The 13,239-nt window shown below is 35.3% G+C and overlaps 2 protein-coding genes and 1 long non-coding RNA gene across 4 annotated transcripts; 2 read left to right on the top strand and 1 right to left on the bottom strand.

Moving 5' to 3' along the window:
* The first annotated feature begins 285 nt into the window (after nt 1-285).
* On the top strand, nt 286-2,803 carry LOC112419937 (uncharacterized). Its single transcript, XR_003010064.2, has 4 exons — nt 286-427; nt 1,093-1,164; nt 1,321-1,474; nt 2,731-2,803. It is a non-coding gene; the product is annotated as an uncharacterized lncRNA (long non-coding RNA).
* A 1,325-nt stretch (nt 2,804-4,128) lies between these two features.
* LOC25490185 (protein ESSENTIAL FOR POTEXVIRUS ACCUMULATION 1) lies at nt 4,129-12,002 on the top strand. 2 transcript variants are annotated; one of them, XM_024779192.2, is made up of 4 exons: nt 4,129-4,966; nt 5,110-5,883; nt 7,205-7,694; nt 11,323-12,002. In XM_024779192.2, the coding sequence occupies exons 2-4, from the start codon at nt 5,826-5,828 to the stop codon at nt 11,384-11,386; spliced, it is 612 nt and encodes a 203-aa protein (XP_024634960.2). In that variant the 5' UTR covers nt 4,129-4,966; nt 5,110-5,825; the 3' UTR covers nt 11,387-12,002. The 2 variants fall into 2 exon arrangements, with proteins under 2 accessions (XP_024634960.2, XP_039688088.1); XM_039832154.1 differs by having other exon boundaries at nt 5,110-5,886; nt 7,208-7,694.
* On the bottom strand, nt 11,970-13,231 carry LOC25490184 (uncharacterized). The gene is made up of 3 exons (XM_013606661.3): nt 12,941-13,231; nt 12,579-12,816; nt 11,970-12,210 (listed from the first exon to the last, which is right to left on the bottom strand). Exons 1-3 carry the CDS (start codon nt 13,115-13,117, stop codon nt 12,185-12,187), a joined length of 441 nt encoding a protein of 146 aa, XP_013462115.1. The 5' UTR covers nt 13,118-13,231; the 3' UTR covers nt 11,970-12,184.
* Nucleotides 13,232-13,239: the final 8 nt, after the last annotated feature.

Genomic DNA, 13,239 nt, shown 5'->3' with positions numbered 1-13,239 from the left:
TGCGCATATGGGGAAACAAAACCTCTTCTTCTCCATTATTTGTTCAATACCGATGCAAACTCTACAGAGCCCCATGTTGCCCTCTTCTTCTCCCTCTGTTCAATACCGCGTTTCCTCTTTTCTCAAAACAAGCTCACATGTTTCTTCTTCCTCTCATCGTCATCACCACCGACAACCCTCCCATCCATCGACTGCGACCACCAAACCTCTCGCTCAACATATCAATAATCAGACTTTCTACCATATCTATCATCCATCATAGTCATATTTCTCCTCTCGCTCAACATATCAATAACCAGACTTTCTACCATATCTATCATCCATCATAGTCATATTTCTCCTCTCATCCCTCGCGGTCCGTCGTCGTCCGCCTCAGCCTCAAAATAGAGCAATTGGGTTTTCAAGTTCTGCAGTTTTGAACCAATTGGTAAATTTGCTAGATTGGTGGTTGTTAATTCTTTTTTAGAATTTTTTTTAGCTTTGGTTAAAAATTGTTGAATAACTAAACAGGGCTGTGAGTTTCTGTTTTAAATAATTTCTAACATGAGATGATGTATTTTTTGTATCTATTAGTTCATGATGCTTAACTCTGTATTTCACTTTTTTTTTTCCTTACTTATGGTGGTTGTTTTGGTTTTTGTTCTAATCATGACAAATAATTTGATTTGGTGTTTCAAAGTGAGCTTGAAAATCTATAGAAAGAGGCTATGAGAACATTAAATTCACTTTCTTTTTGAATCTTCTTAGAGTTTGGTGTTCTATGTTAAGGCCTCCCTCTCAACCAAATAAGTCCAAAATTTGTTTTTCACTACTTTCTATAACTAGGTTTCCCCATTGTTGTCCCAATTTGTGCCAGGAGTTTCCTCAAGCCCTTTTTCTCTCTGCATATTATGTATTTGGTTTGAGTGGTAAGATCTAATGAAATTGGTACATTGGTTTTATAAAATTACCAATTTCTTTATTTTTTTACCATCATTGGATCATTTTCTCTTAATGTCATGTGTATTGTTCCCAATATTACAAGTCTTTATTTCTTTCTCAATCTTTCACTTTTGCTGCCAAAGTTTAATCTATATTGTTAATATTTTGTAGGTTGCTATTTGCTTAGTTGAAGAGACTTCGATTTGTGGGAGGAAATTTACGATATTAGTTTGATTCATGAAGGTATGAACAAGGACTTCCATTTTTTTAGTTTGAATTTGTACATGTATGACCAAGAACTTACCGTTTATCAATTTTGAGCTTCAATTCGTGCAGCAAACTTATTTATGGTTCAGCATTTTTTGAATTTGACTTGGGATATTTCCTATTATCACACAGAAAGATGTCTCGGTTAGTTGATGCTATCAAAAATGTCAATGACTCTTAAGGAAACATGGAAACTTGATGTTCGTATTCTTGATATATATGGAGTGTTGTTGTTGTCTATAGTAAGGGTAATGAGCATCTTGAAATGGTTATGATGGATTCAAAGGTAACAATTTATTTTCTTATTTTTATATTCAATGTTTTTTTTCTTTCATCAAAACTGAAATTTGCTCAACTCTTTTGATTCCACTATTGATTATGCTATTTGTAAACTCAATTATGAGTAGCTAAATCTCTTAGATATTAGGTCTGAGATGATTCTTTGTAACCCTAATTGAACCATGTTGCTGTGAAACTCTATTTATTGTGAATGACAATCTAGTTTTTATTCAATTCAATTGTTCTTAATGCTTTTTATATCCTGATCAAATATAAACATGATTTAGTGAGAATGAATGACTACTGACAATAGTTTTCTACTTAGACCTAATTGAATTGTTCAAATATTCAATTCAATTGTTCTTAATGCTTCTAAGGAATTAGGGGTTGTAGTTTGAGAAGATGGTCCTAGCTCAAGGGATTGATTAAGACTATTTTGTTAACTATCGTGGAACTAGAAAATCATTCATAAGAATAGGTGCAATATACCAATTAGGGGAACATAGTTGATTCGAAAGACCTGATCTCATCTCTCTTCATATTTTCTAACCGAATCTTTATTTTATGTTATTTAAATTTATGCAATCAAATTAAATCTACAAACAAAATAATTTATACATCCTAAATATTTACTTTATTGCTAAATTGAAATTAACATTGTCCTCGTGGATACGAACTTATTTTATTACTTCGATACATTTTTAGTACACTTGCTAAAAGTCTACGGATCCAGACTTTAGGTATATGTGCTAAAATTTTAAATAAATAATAATACAAACTATTTTTTTTCAGGGAAATGTTAACGAGTGTCCCCGGGGCACTCTTTAAGGGCTATAAGTAGCAAGTATTTATAAAAATACGTGTAATCAATGCATTGGAAATCGAAATATTTTACCTTTTTAAAGAATAATTGCTTGACCCCCGTGAGCTTAACTCAGTTGGTAGGGATATTGCATACTATATGCAGGAGTCGGGGTTCGAACCCCAGACACCCCACTTCTCCACATTTAATTGTGAGTTCTAGCCACTAGGCTACTTAACAAAAAAAAAAAAAAAGAATAATTGCTTGTTTTGGTATGCTTAAAGAGTGCCCCGGGGGCACTCGTTAACAAGACTCTTTTTTTTAATCAGCAAATATTATTATCTCATTGTTTGATACACTACATTACAATGAAAATCATCTCCTATCCATTTGTTGAAAATGAGCTAAAATGACATCATTGTTAATTGTTAATAGAACATCTCACCCATTTTGTTAAATAGGTTACTCTTCACAACATTCATAGCTGAAAAAATACGTTCAACACTTGCAGTTGCTACTGTACGTGTGTGATGTGATAAGTGCTCAAAAGTAACATATTTCATGTGTTAACTTAGGCAAATTAGTGACTTGCTTTGCAAGTTATCTAAGGAAAAGCTACCATTTGAGTGTAATTTTACCATTTATGCTTTACATGTCTGATTCTACCCAATTTATGCAGGAAACGACAAGCAAGGACCAAGAAAGAACCTCCTGAACCAAGAGATGGTCGCTTAAGCGACCTTCTGTTCGCTTAAGCGAACCAGATCCAGAGAGCATGAAGATCTTCGCTTTTCCAAACGCTTGCAGCACGCTTCTCGCACGCTTAAGCGAAGTTCATCAGATTCATATGGATAAGGCACACATGGCAGCTCCCAATTGGCCAAAGGAAGATATTTTGGTAGCTCGCTTAAGCGACCTTAGCACGCTTAAGCGTGCTGACACGAATTCTGCCCATTTAAATAGTTTTTCCTTCTCTTTCTAGGATATATATTCTATTACATTTTTATTCATATTTTTCGAGTTTTAGAGAGAGACTAGGGCTTTTTCTAGAGAGAGAAACACAAAGCAAGGTAGTTAGGAGTAGATTCAAGCCAAGATTTGTTGAGACATCATGGATCTTGTCATGGAATCTTCACCCTTTCTTCATCCTTTGCAAAGCTATCATAGACATATGTAGCTACATCTACTCTTGTAGTTTTGAGGTATTCAAACAAGCTATTATGTAATCTTTTGATCTTTTAATACATGGTTCTAGCTTATTTATTCAATATTGTTGTTATTCTTGTTTTTATTGTTTTATTGAGATTCAAAATGATATGGACACATACTTTTGAATCTATAAATAGAATAATAATCTATCTTAAGTTATCACTCTAGACATGGATGTTAATATTTGATAATCACTTTTAATCTAGAACTTAATGCTTTTGGGTAATTTAATCGGTTGGGAAATCGTTGATTAAACTACCCAAACGACTTTGTGATCGTTTAAATGTTTGAGAAATCGATGTTTAAACGATCCCTTAGAAATAACGATATCATTTGGACACGAATGATATTGTCGAGTGATTGTGATAATATAGTTTAAAAAGCTAGAATCCGTTAATCGATCGAGAGATTGCAGCTGTTACGCTTGGTTGATGTCTCTGACCGCAAGCGGAATAGCCCTATCTCTTCTCGTTTTACTTTTATGTCGATTAGGAAAATAGTTTTACACAAACAAACAATTTATACCCAAACACTTAACGTGACAAATATTGTGAAAATGCTTATGAAATACGCAACTCCTTGTGGACACGATCCTATTATACTTACGTGTAAATAGTTTTATGAGAGGTAAAAATCCTTCATCATGATGTATGTGTTTTATCTATTAAAAAAAATAAGGGGGGGAAAAGCATGTGGATAGAGATGAAGATGGAGGATCTTATAAAGTAGCTGATGAGGTGCATATTAACAAAGAATCAGCACTTGAAGAAAATACTTATGTTCATCCTGGTACTGGATGACGTGCCACATCGCTGTGTGAACAACCAAATAGTCTCGTGCATGATAGCAAAGATGTGCTTGGCGATGCCAGGTCAAGAAACTCAGATATCAAATGGTCACACCAACCAAAAGATTTTCGTACTCAGTGGGAAAATAATTTCGACTATTTATCCGATACCAGAGATGGAGCGAAGTGGCAATCTAGCGAAGATTTAACTGTTAAAAGACAACTAACTGGCTTTATGGATGGTGAACTGGAAACTATGAGACGTCCGCAGACTCCTCCAGAGGAGTTATCACTTTTCTATAAAGATCCTTGGGGTCAAGTTCAAGGTCCATTCAAAGGAATTGATATTATTGAATGGTTCGAGGCTGAATATTTTGGTATTGATTTACTAGTTCGTCTGGAAAGTGCAGCAGCTCACTCACCATGGTTGCAACTTGGCGATGTAATGCCCCATTTACGAGCTAAAGCCTGACCACCACCGGGGTTCCCTACAACAAAACTTGACACTACTGAGGCACCTGTTCGACAAAGTTCTAGTACCTATGGGAATATTCATATTGGGTCGAGTGAGGTTGAGATGTTGAGAAATAATTCCATGCATAGATTGGGTTCTGCTACTGAAGCTGAAAATAAGTTTTTGGAGTCAGTCATGTCTGGTAGCAAGAACAGTCCCCCACTTGAAAACCTGACATTATCTGAAGGTTAATACTGCTACTTAAATATTTTGAATATAAAAGTATGCCATATACTATCATTTCTCTCATTAATATGTACACTATATATTGTGAAATTCATTTATGTTTTAGACGATCATATTTTATCCTAACTGCTGCGTACATTTTAGGAATACAAGGATTTACTGGAATCAGTTCTGCTAATTTGGGCCCATCAGAGTTGATGGTGGAAACAACCCATACTTGCTGGACCAGAGGATGGCTCTTGAACGACAGAGGTCCTTATCAAATCCTTATCCATATTGGCCAGGGATTGATGCAGCATCCCTTCCTCCAAAATCAGACATTGTTCCAGATGCATCACCACATTCAAAACTCATGTCTTCTTTGAGCGACAGTTCTCGGCAACATCAATCCAAAAATTCTGAGTTGATCTCTGGTATCCAAGGATTGTCTGACGGGGCGTCTACATGCTTAAGTAATGGTGTTTCCGGTTGGTCAAATTATCCCTTACAAGGTGGACTGTATCCCCTTCAGCATAACATTGACTTGCATTGTGATCAAAATTTTATACCATTTGGAATGCAACAACAAATGTATCAAGCGCCAAACCAATTGTCTTTAAACAACTTAATAGCTCAAACTGCAGATAACCCATCTATTATTTTGTCTCAGGATCCGCATAAAGTGAACATGTTGCAACAACAATACTTGCTGCAGTTGCATTCTCAGGCCACTTTTCCTGCACATCAGATGCCTTTATTAGATAAAATCCTATTTTTCAAGCAGCAGGAGGAGCAACAACTGTTGATGCGCCAACAATAGCAACTACTTTCTCAAGTGCTGCAGGGGCAGCAATCTCACCAGCACTTTGGTGATTTATCTTATGGACAGTTGCAGGTTGGTGGAATACGAATGGAGAATTTGCATGTGGAACCTTCTCCACGTCAACCACCTCATGAGATGTTTCCTACGAGTTCTTAGACACCAGTTTCCAGTGTGCATGATGAGCTTAGTACCAAGTCTTTGAATTTAACTATGCAAGAAAGCCAAGGTACTAACTATAATAAAAGCATTGAATCTTCTCTGCAGTTGCCTCATCAATTGTTTGAGAATATTAGTCATCAAAATAGTTGGGGCACTACTCTTCCCGAGCAAATTAATGAAAAGTACCATAAGGTAACATTTCTTGCATCTGCTTTTGGTGGAAGTTTCCAAGTGCATGAGCAGAATAGAACCACATAAGAACCTAATATTACACAGAAATCAGTTTCTGCTCCTGACTGTACTGTTAAATATGTGGAGCAGATGTCAGGTGACAGTGGTAGGGCTGATGGTACTCTTGTGAATGCAATTTCAGAGTCTGGTGAGCATTCCAGACTTGTTCTGTGTGTTGAACCTGTTATGGCAGTGTCTTTGGCGTCTTGTAAGATTGAGTTACCACTGGTTGGTCAACTGGGTACGGATATCGAGCTTAAACCAGACAGTGTTGAAGGGCAGGTAGGTGCAAGAGTCATATCAAATGTTGAGCCATCTGTGGTGGATGTAAGAGACATTGAAGTGCATGAACCCAAAAAGGCCACTGAGAAGAAATCAAAGAAGCAAAAATCTTCGAAATCCCAATCTTCGGGTCAAACAAAGGGATTGCTAAAAAATGCGACTTTGCAGCAATCAAAAAATTCAAAATTTGAAAAGCCAAACTATATTGAAACCAATTTAAAGGAAGTCAATAGGGATGAAGAAGATTATGAAACACATAAACAAACAAGCGGTGAGGACAGTCTATCCACAAAGGCAGTTGTTCTATCCACAAAAGCATCACTGAAACTGTTGTTGAGAATGACTCAAAGTCATTTAGTTCACAGAATACTGAATTTCCTTCAGGGAAAGCTTGGAAACCTGCTCCTGGTTTCAAGGCAAAGTCTTTAATAGAAATTCAACAAGAAGAACACAAAAAGGCACAGACAGAGATGCCTGTAATTGAGGTTGCTACTACCGTCAATTCCCACAGTGTGGCCAATCCAGTCTCTACAAAGGCGTCTAGTCAAAATCATAAAGAAGCAGGTAATATCGAAAATCTGGTCAGAAGCAAAACTTCTCAAAATAGCAAGAGCAAGAAAAGTCCATTACATGATCTATTGGCAGAAGAAGACGTGGAGATTTTTAATGGAAGAGATGGCACAGGTCCAGACAGTATATCATTCTCACAATATTTAGCTCCCCATTTAGAACCAATTGATGACGGAGGCTTTGTTGAAGCTAAAGACGCTAAAAGGAGCCGGAAAAAATCTACAAAATCAAAGGGTTCAGGGTCTAAGATTTCAAAGCCAGTTGCTTCTGGTGAAACACCAATAAGTTCAAGTCCCATTGAAAAGGGAAAAAGCTCTCGCTCTGTGCAGCAGGAGAAAGAACAACTGCCTACTATACCTTCAGGACCCTCTCTGGGAGATTTTGTTCTTTGGAGGGGAGAACCAACAAGCCCATCTCCTTCTCCAGCTTGGACAATTGATTCTGGTAAGGTTCATAAACCACTGTCATTAAGGGACATTCTAAAGGAACAGGAGCAATTTACTACCCCTCAGAAATCACAGCCTGCCAAATCCGCTCAGAGTAGTGGTCCTTCACGGACAATTTCAACTCCATCAAAAGTTGCATCTTCTAGCCACATAAACTCCCAAGCTTTTCATTCAATATACAAAGGGGATGATGACATGTTTTCGGGTGCAATTGAGCAATCTAAGCTAGAAACTATGCAGTAAGACTTCTATCTCTTGTAGTGATATTAGTGTTTGTTGTATATTCATTTTACACTATGTTTGCAATTCTTCAATATTTATGCTTGGTCGGACTTATTTTCTATGCTGCTACTGTACTGAAATAGTTTAGTATTTTGGTATCCGTTAATTATACATGTATATTACGGCTCTAAAATTTTGTTTTGTAACATAACGAATCATAATAAGAGGTCTTTGTTTCTTAGAAAGAAAGCTCTTTGCAAATGTGTAACTAAACATCAGTCTCTTAGAAACGAAGCTCTTTGTAACTATCAGTTGTGATAAAACTATGATAGGACGTTAAGGCTTGGGTGAAACATCTAAGAAAATTTATTATTACTTCTATACGGCCTTGGACATGGTCTCTATATATGAAAGCATTTGTGTATTTAGAAGCGACACTAACACATGCAACATTAGGTGGGGTGTGTGAAAATCTACTTTTGACGATAATATATTAAAGTATTTCAGCATAACTATAGTTTAAATCAAAAGAATAGTTGATAATTTCTAAATTCATATTTTCTAGCGTATTACGTGTAAACTGTAGTATAACTTTCAACAAAAATAATGTAGTAATTCATCTTAAATTAATTGAAAATCATCCATAATTACATCAAACTCAAAATAATCCAAGGATTCATCAATGTCATGTCATATTATTGACATCTAAAGTATAGTAATACAAAAAGGAAAGAGTTTTAAAAGCACAATTGAATTGAGACATTAGTTTTGACAACACCAATCTTGGACATTAGCTTCATGGTGTTAATATACTTTTCTTTGTTGCTGGAATCATGTAGATCCAGTGGGGTTGTAGCAGAAAAAATACAGGAAAAAAGAGTTACATATAAGAATTAAAACAAAATGTTGATAATGGAAACATCAAATTGAGAGAAACAAAAAGATTCAACAAACGTGTTTACATTAGTAGAAGAGATGAAAAAATTGGATCACAAACCTTGTAACAGTGCAAAAACAGCTTTAGCTGGAATCATATACCCTGCAAAATCAATTACTAAGAGAAGCATACACATAATTATAATTATATCAAAAGCATTAATTAGTAGAGAGCATATAGAAAGTGCTGGCAACTAATGTCTAATATTGTGCAATTAAAGTGAATATGAAGGCTAGAGAACCGAAGACAAAGAGTGGGTGACAAATGCAAACCAATACAAATTTCTCTTACTTAAACTTCTCTTACTACATTAACATGTTGTTCATTTAGAATATAATTTAGAGATTATTAGAATGATCAGAAGAAAGAAAGAAAAAAAAAAAACACAACTGCTCATAATTAGACAATTAGAGAAACCATATACAAAGGATTCAATACATGATTAATAATCAACTCAAGAGAAATTCAATTCATCATCTAACAAAGTGAAGAGAGTTCATACGGTCAAACCATGAAATGCATTAACTTACATGTACAAAAAAACAATTAGGTAGTATTCTTCTTTCAAGCCAATCACAAAGTTCAACAATATGTCTTAGAACATACAAACAAAGCAAAGGAAAAAGAAAGGAAAAAAAAAATAAAAATCAGCAAAACAATAAGGCTGAGGAAGTAACGTTGCGACATCATGGATTGAAGTTACATTACAATGATATTCAATGTTCTTTCTTACCACCATGAGCGTGTAGCGTATGAAAGGTAAAACCTACTATGTTAGGTATCCTCCTCTCCAGTTTCTTTTCATCTGCAGCTACTAACTCCTTATAGAATATGCAAACTATAAGAACATACATTTACGGTTAATTTGCTAATATATCCATATTGATAACTCTTGGTCCTTTATCAGTCGAACATGGAACACACATGGTTATTAAATTCAACAAACTACAGCCTGCACACTATATCCAAATTTGTTAATTAAAAAAAAAAACTAAAACTGCCCAAGAATTGTGGCGCAAACAAATACCTTGAGCTGAACCATTTTACTGCCAATAATAGTCTTTCATTCTTCAACTTTGAACATGCAGGAAGAATGCGAACAGGGACACTGCAAGACAAAATTAAAACAACCATAATTAGAAACCTCAAAAACATAAGTTGATTAAAAACAATTGATGGAAGTAAAAGATCCCAAACTAAGTGGTAGCAGATGAAATTGGTCATGGTGAAAAGGAATTCTCTATTTCATGGTGCTGTAATGACATGTGCAGCCAAACAAATCATAAAAATCAAAACGATAAAAAAATTGCATATAAATTAAGAAATTAAAGTAATGAATCAATTACCTTAACGACGATGTTGTATTGGTGAGCTTTAACGTGTAGTAGCAAGCAACTGATTCAGATTTCTAGTGAAGGTCGTGTAGAACATAAACTATCGTGTTTGCCAATTTGATATTACGGTCCATATTATTCAGTAGGTAGGTTTCTTATGCAACGATATGAAAGGGATGAAACACCTTGGATTAATTCGATGAGAGGACCTAGATTCTTGAGAGTACTTGAGTTGCAGCAAATACGTTATTTTTAGTGAATATATGTTGATAACTTAAATAGGGTAGTGCGGTAACAAACATTATACGATAAGTGACCATCAATTTTGGATCTGTTAGTTTTTCATTTTAATTAGCTAAGTTTCCTTATTTTTTGTTACTTGTTGTTAGATGAATGAAGCATTATCTGGAGGGCTGTGCCGCAACAAACATTATAGGATAAGTGACCATCAACTTTGGAACACGGTTTAGGTTTTTTTTTTTTTTTTTTTTTGAGAGAAACACGGTTTAGGGCTTGGTATATATAGTCAAGTTTATATGGAAATTAGGATAACCAGATTTGCATGGAAATTAGGGTACTCTGTTTCTAAACGTATTAAATACAAAGTTAATATCGAAACTAAAATGTGATAAACTAAGTGCTTCAACTTCACCTCTAAGAAGAAAGAAAAAAAATCGGTTCAACTTCATAATAAATGAAATTTAATTGATTGGGATGTGTAACTCTATAACTTGGAGAATAAGATGAGAGTGTAAAAAAAAATAAAAAATAAGAGGATATGAATGAAATTGGTGCAATGCATTTTTTTAAATGGAATTTGTTAGGTTAAATTACTGCTAACCTAATACAGTAAATGAGCGGGAAAAAATTAGGGATAAAATGTTTCTAACATCGTTTAAAAAAGTGATCGTAATATTATATGATAATTTATCACACTATCGTTCCTTCAATTTTTATTTTATCTTTTAAAATTTCAAATTCATTATTAAAAAATGAAGGACATGACAGAACAACTTCGGTTGTTGTCCAATGTTTGATTCATAAAACTGTTTCAGAGACGGGACAAACTGCAGGTAAGGGACAGGACAAAAACTGAAATTTTTGTCCATCACCAAACCACAACGCAATTTTTTGTCCCAGTACAAGTTGTCTAAAACACCAAAATATCATTTCGTCCCTCAGAAAATTAGCTGTTCTACCTTTTGTTGTGCTGTTCTGCTTTGTACTGTTCTGTCCAATAATTATGTTTTGCAAACCAAACGCAGCCTAAATAAATTAATTATTGGATATGATTAGGCATTTGATGGTCAGATTATCTATCTGTACTTGAATCTCTCATAATTGTCAATTTTACTATATTTCTTGGGGTAGCAGATACAAGTTTCCTCGAATTTTGCTTGAAGCAATCAAGATCCGAAGCAGAGATGTTTCTGATTGAAAATCTTGGATCATATGACCCAGATCATGAATTCATCGATAAATTTCTCAATTACATGGAGTTACTACCTTCCGAAGTTCTGGAAATAGCTTTTCAGACTCAGAATGATCGGAGAGTCGGTGGAGGCGTGATATCTGGAAATATAAATTTACAGGATCTGCGACAGACAGATGGATCCTTCTCAAAAGGTGGAAAGAAGGGTAAGAAAGGGAAAAAGGTTAGTGCCGCAGTTTTGGGAAGAAAAGGATGTTATTGATGAGTAAATAAAAATTTGCATATGTTTTATACACCGACCGTCTTTTGGATTATCGATCGCCTATTGTTCCGAAGATCATCTGTATTAACACTTTCTTTTCTTTTCAGTTAGAATGTTATCGTGTGATTTAAAAAGAATCTGAACTAAAATGAGTATGTGATATCCCTTGCAAATCTCCTGGTCATCCATTATTTTGAATGCAGTATTCATCTCTTCTGTCTCCGGTCACATGCTCTAGCAGGTGTATAGTTGCAAATCCGCTTGTAGAACAAGTAAGCATAAGAAAGAAATTGCTTTGGTGAATTTATGACATTGCAAACATAAATATGCAATGATCAGCAAATTTTGTTTTTACCATAATGAGTAGCAGTTCTTCTACATTGATAAGATTTACTCAAGTAGCTACTTTGATTCAAATTTAGAAACCTATATAATCGTATAGAAACATATATTTGGGAGGTAGCGTTATAAGGAAGGGAAGGGATTATTTTGAAATGCACGGTCTTCATAATGATCCAATTCCCTCTGACTCTTAGCTTGGCTTAAGTTTTCTTGATCTCCTGCTGCTCTGCACATGTCAACCATGAAAAGTAAAAACATAAATTTTCTCTTATTTAATAACTGTGCAACTATGATAATTTTATGGGAAAAAATGTTAACCAATGCCCTAACAAATTATTTTTATTGGAAACATTCCTCTAATGAATTCCCTGGGAACTTCTATAGTAAATGGAATATCCAGAATTGTAATCAATCAAATATTGCAAAGCCCTGGTATCTATGCCGGCACAATAAGTTTTTGTCAAAGTTTATGAAATCAATGCATTGGAAATTGGAGTTTTTGACTTTTTTAAGGAATAATTTCTTTATTAGGAATCCTTAAAGAGTGCGCCTTTAGGGCACTCGTTAACAGAGAACTATGTGATCTTAGTTTACCGGTGGTGATTGAAGTTGAAGAGGAAGTTGGTGTAAAATGTGTGAGCGCGGTGCCAGTGACATCTTTGGCGATTTCTGAAACAGCGGCGTCTCGAACTGCTGGAACATCACTGACCAAGTGCTCATAAGCAGCTTCAAAAGCTTCCAACCAAAACTGAGGTAATCCAATGGAGTTGCTATGACTGCGAGTGTACACATCCCACATGTGCCTCACCACCTTCTCCCTCTCCTCCACTTCCTATTTCTCAATTGAAAGATCACAACATAAACAAAGCACAGTGTTAGCTTGTAATGATTCATGAAGATTGAAGACCACTGCGTATGAATGAACAACGTTAAATTATGTATTATTGGGTACCAACCAACACATCTAGATCATCAAGAATCATAGAATCCAAGTCATCAGAGAATGGATTGAGGTTGTTTATGGACAATTTGAGGGTGATAGAGCCTGTGAACATAAACCAAAGAGCTATAAGGACAATTGCAGCCAAGGCACATAACTTGTAGTGCCTCTTACCAGCAGCACTTGCGTGCATTATTGCTCTCTTTGTACTTTGGAAGGGGCTTTCACAGGAACAAGGCACGAAAATGAATCAGTATTTCTGACTTGTGAGAGGTTTAGGTGTATCCCCACAGTTGAAATAATAATAGCAACATC

This window comes from Medicago truncatula, chromosome 3 (genome assembly GCF_003473485.1).
Source record: "Medicago truncatula cultivar Jemalong A17 chromosome 3, MtrunA17r5.0-ANR, whole genome shotgun sequence".
Taxonomy (NCBI): Eukaryota; Viridiplantae; Streptophyta; class Magnoliopsida; order Fabales; family Fabaceae; genus Medicago; species Medicago truncatula.
This window is presented reverse-complemented; position numbering and strand designations above follow the sequence as displayed.

Excerpts from the sequence above, each read along its gene's own strand:
- LOC25490185 (XM_024779192.2), top strand. The coding sequence starts at position 5,826 with ATGGACAGTTGCAGGTTGGTGGAATACGAATGGAGAATTTGCATGTGG. Across the intron at positions 5,884-7,204 it reads TTGCATGTGGAACCTTCTCC|ACGCTAAAAGGAGCCGGAAA; the intron begins ACGTCAACCACC and ends TTGAAGCTAAAG. Across the intron at positions 7,695-11,322 it reads TCTAAGCTAGAAACTATGCA|ATACAAGTTTCCTCGAATTT; the intron begins GTAAGACTTCTA and ends TTGGGGTAGCAG.
- LOC25490184 (XM_013606661.3), bottom strand. The coding sequence starts at position 13,117 with ATGCACGCAAGTGCTGCTGGTAAGAGGCACTACAAGTTATGTGCCTTG. Across the intron at positions 12,817-12,940 it reads TTGATGATCTAGATGTGTTG|GAAGTGGAGGAGAGGGAGAA; the intron begins GTTGGTACCCAA and ends ATTGAGAAATAG. Across the intron at positions 12,211-12,578 it reads TTCAACTTCAATCACCACCG|AGCAGCAGGAGATCAAGAAA; the intron begins GTAAACTAAGAT and ends TGACATGTGCAG.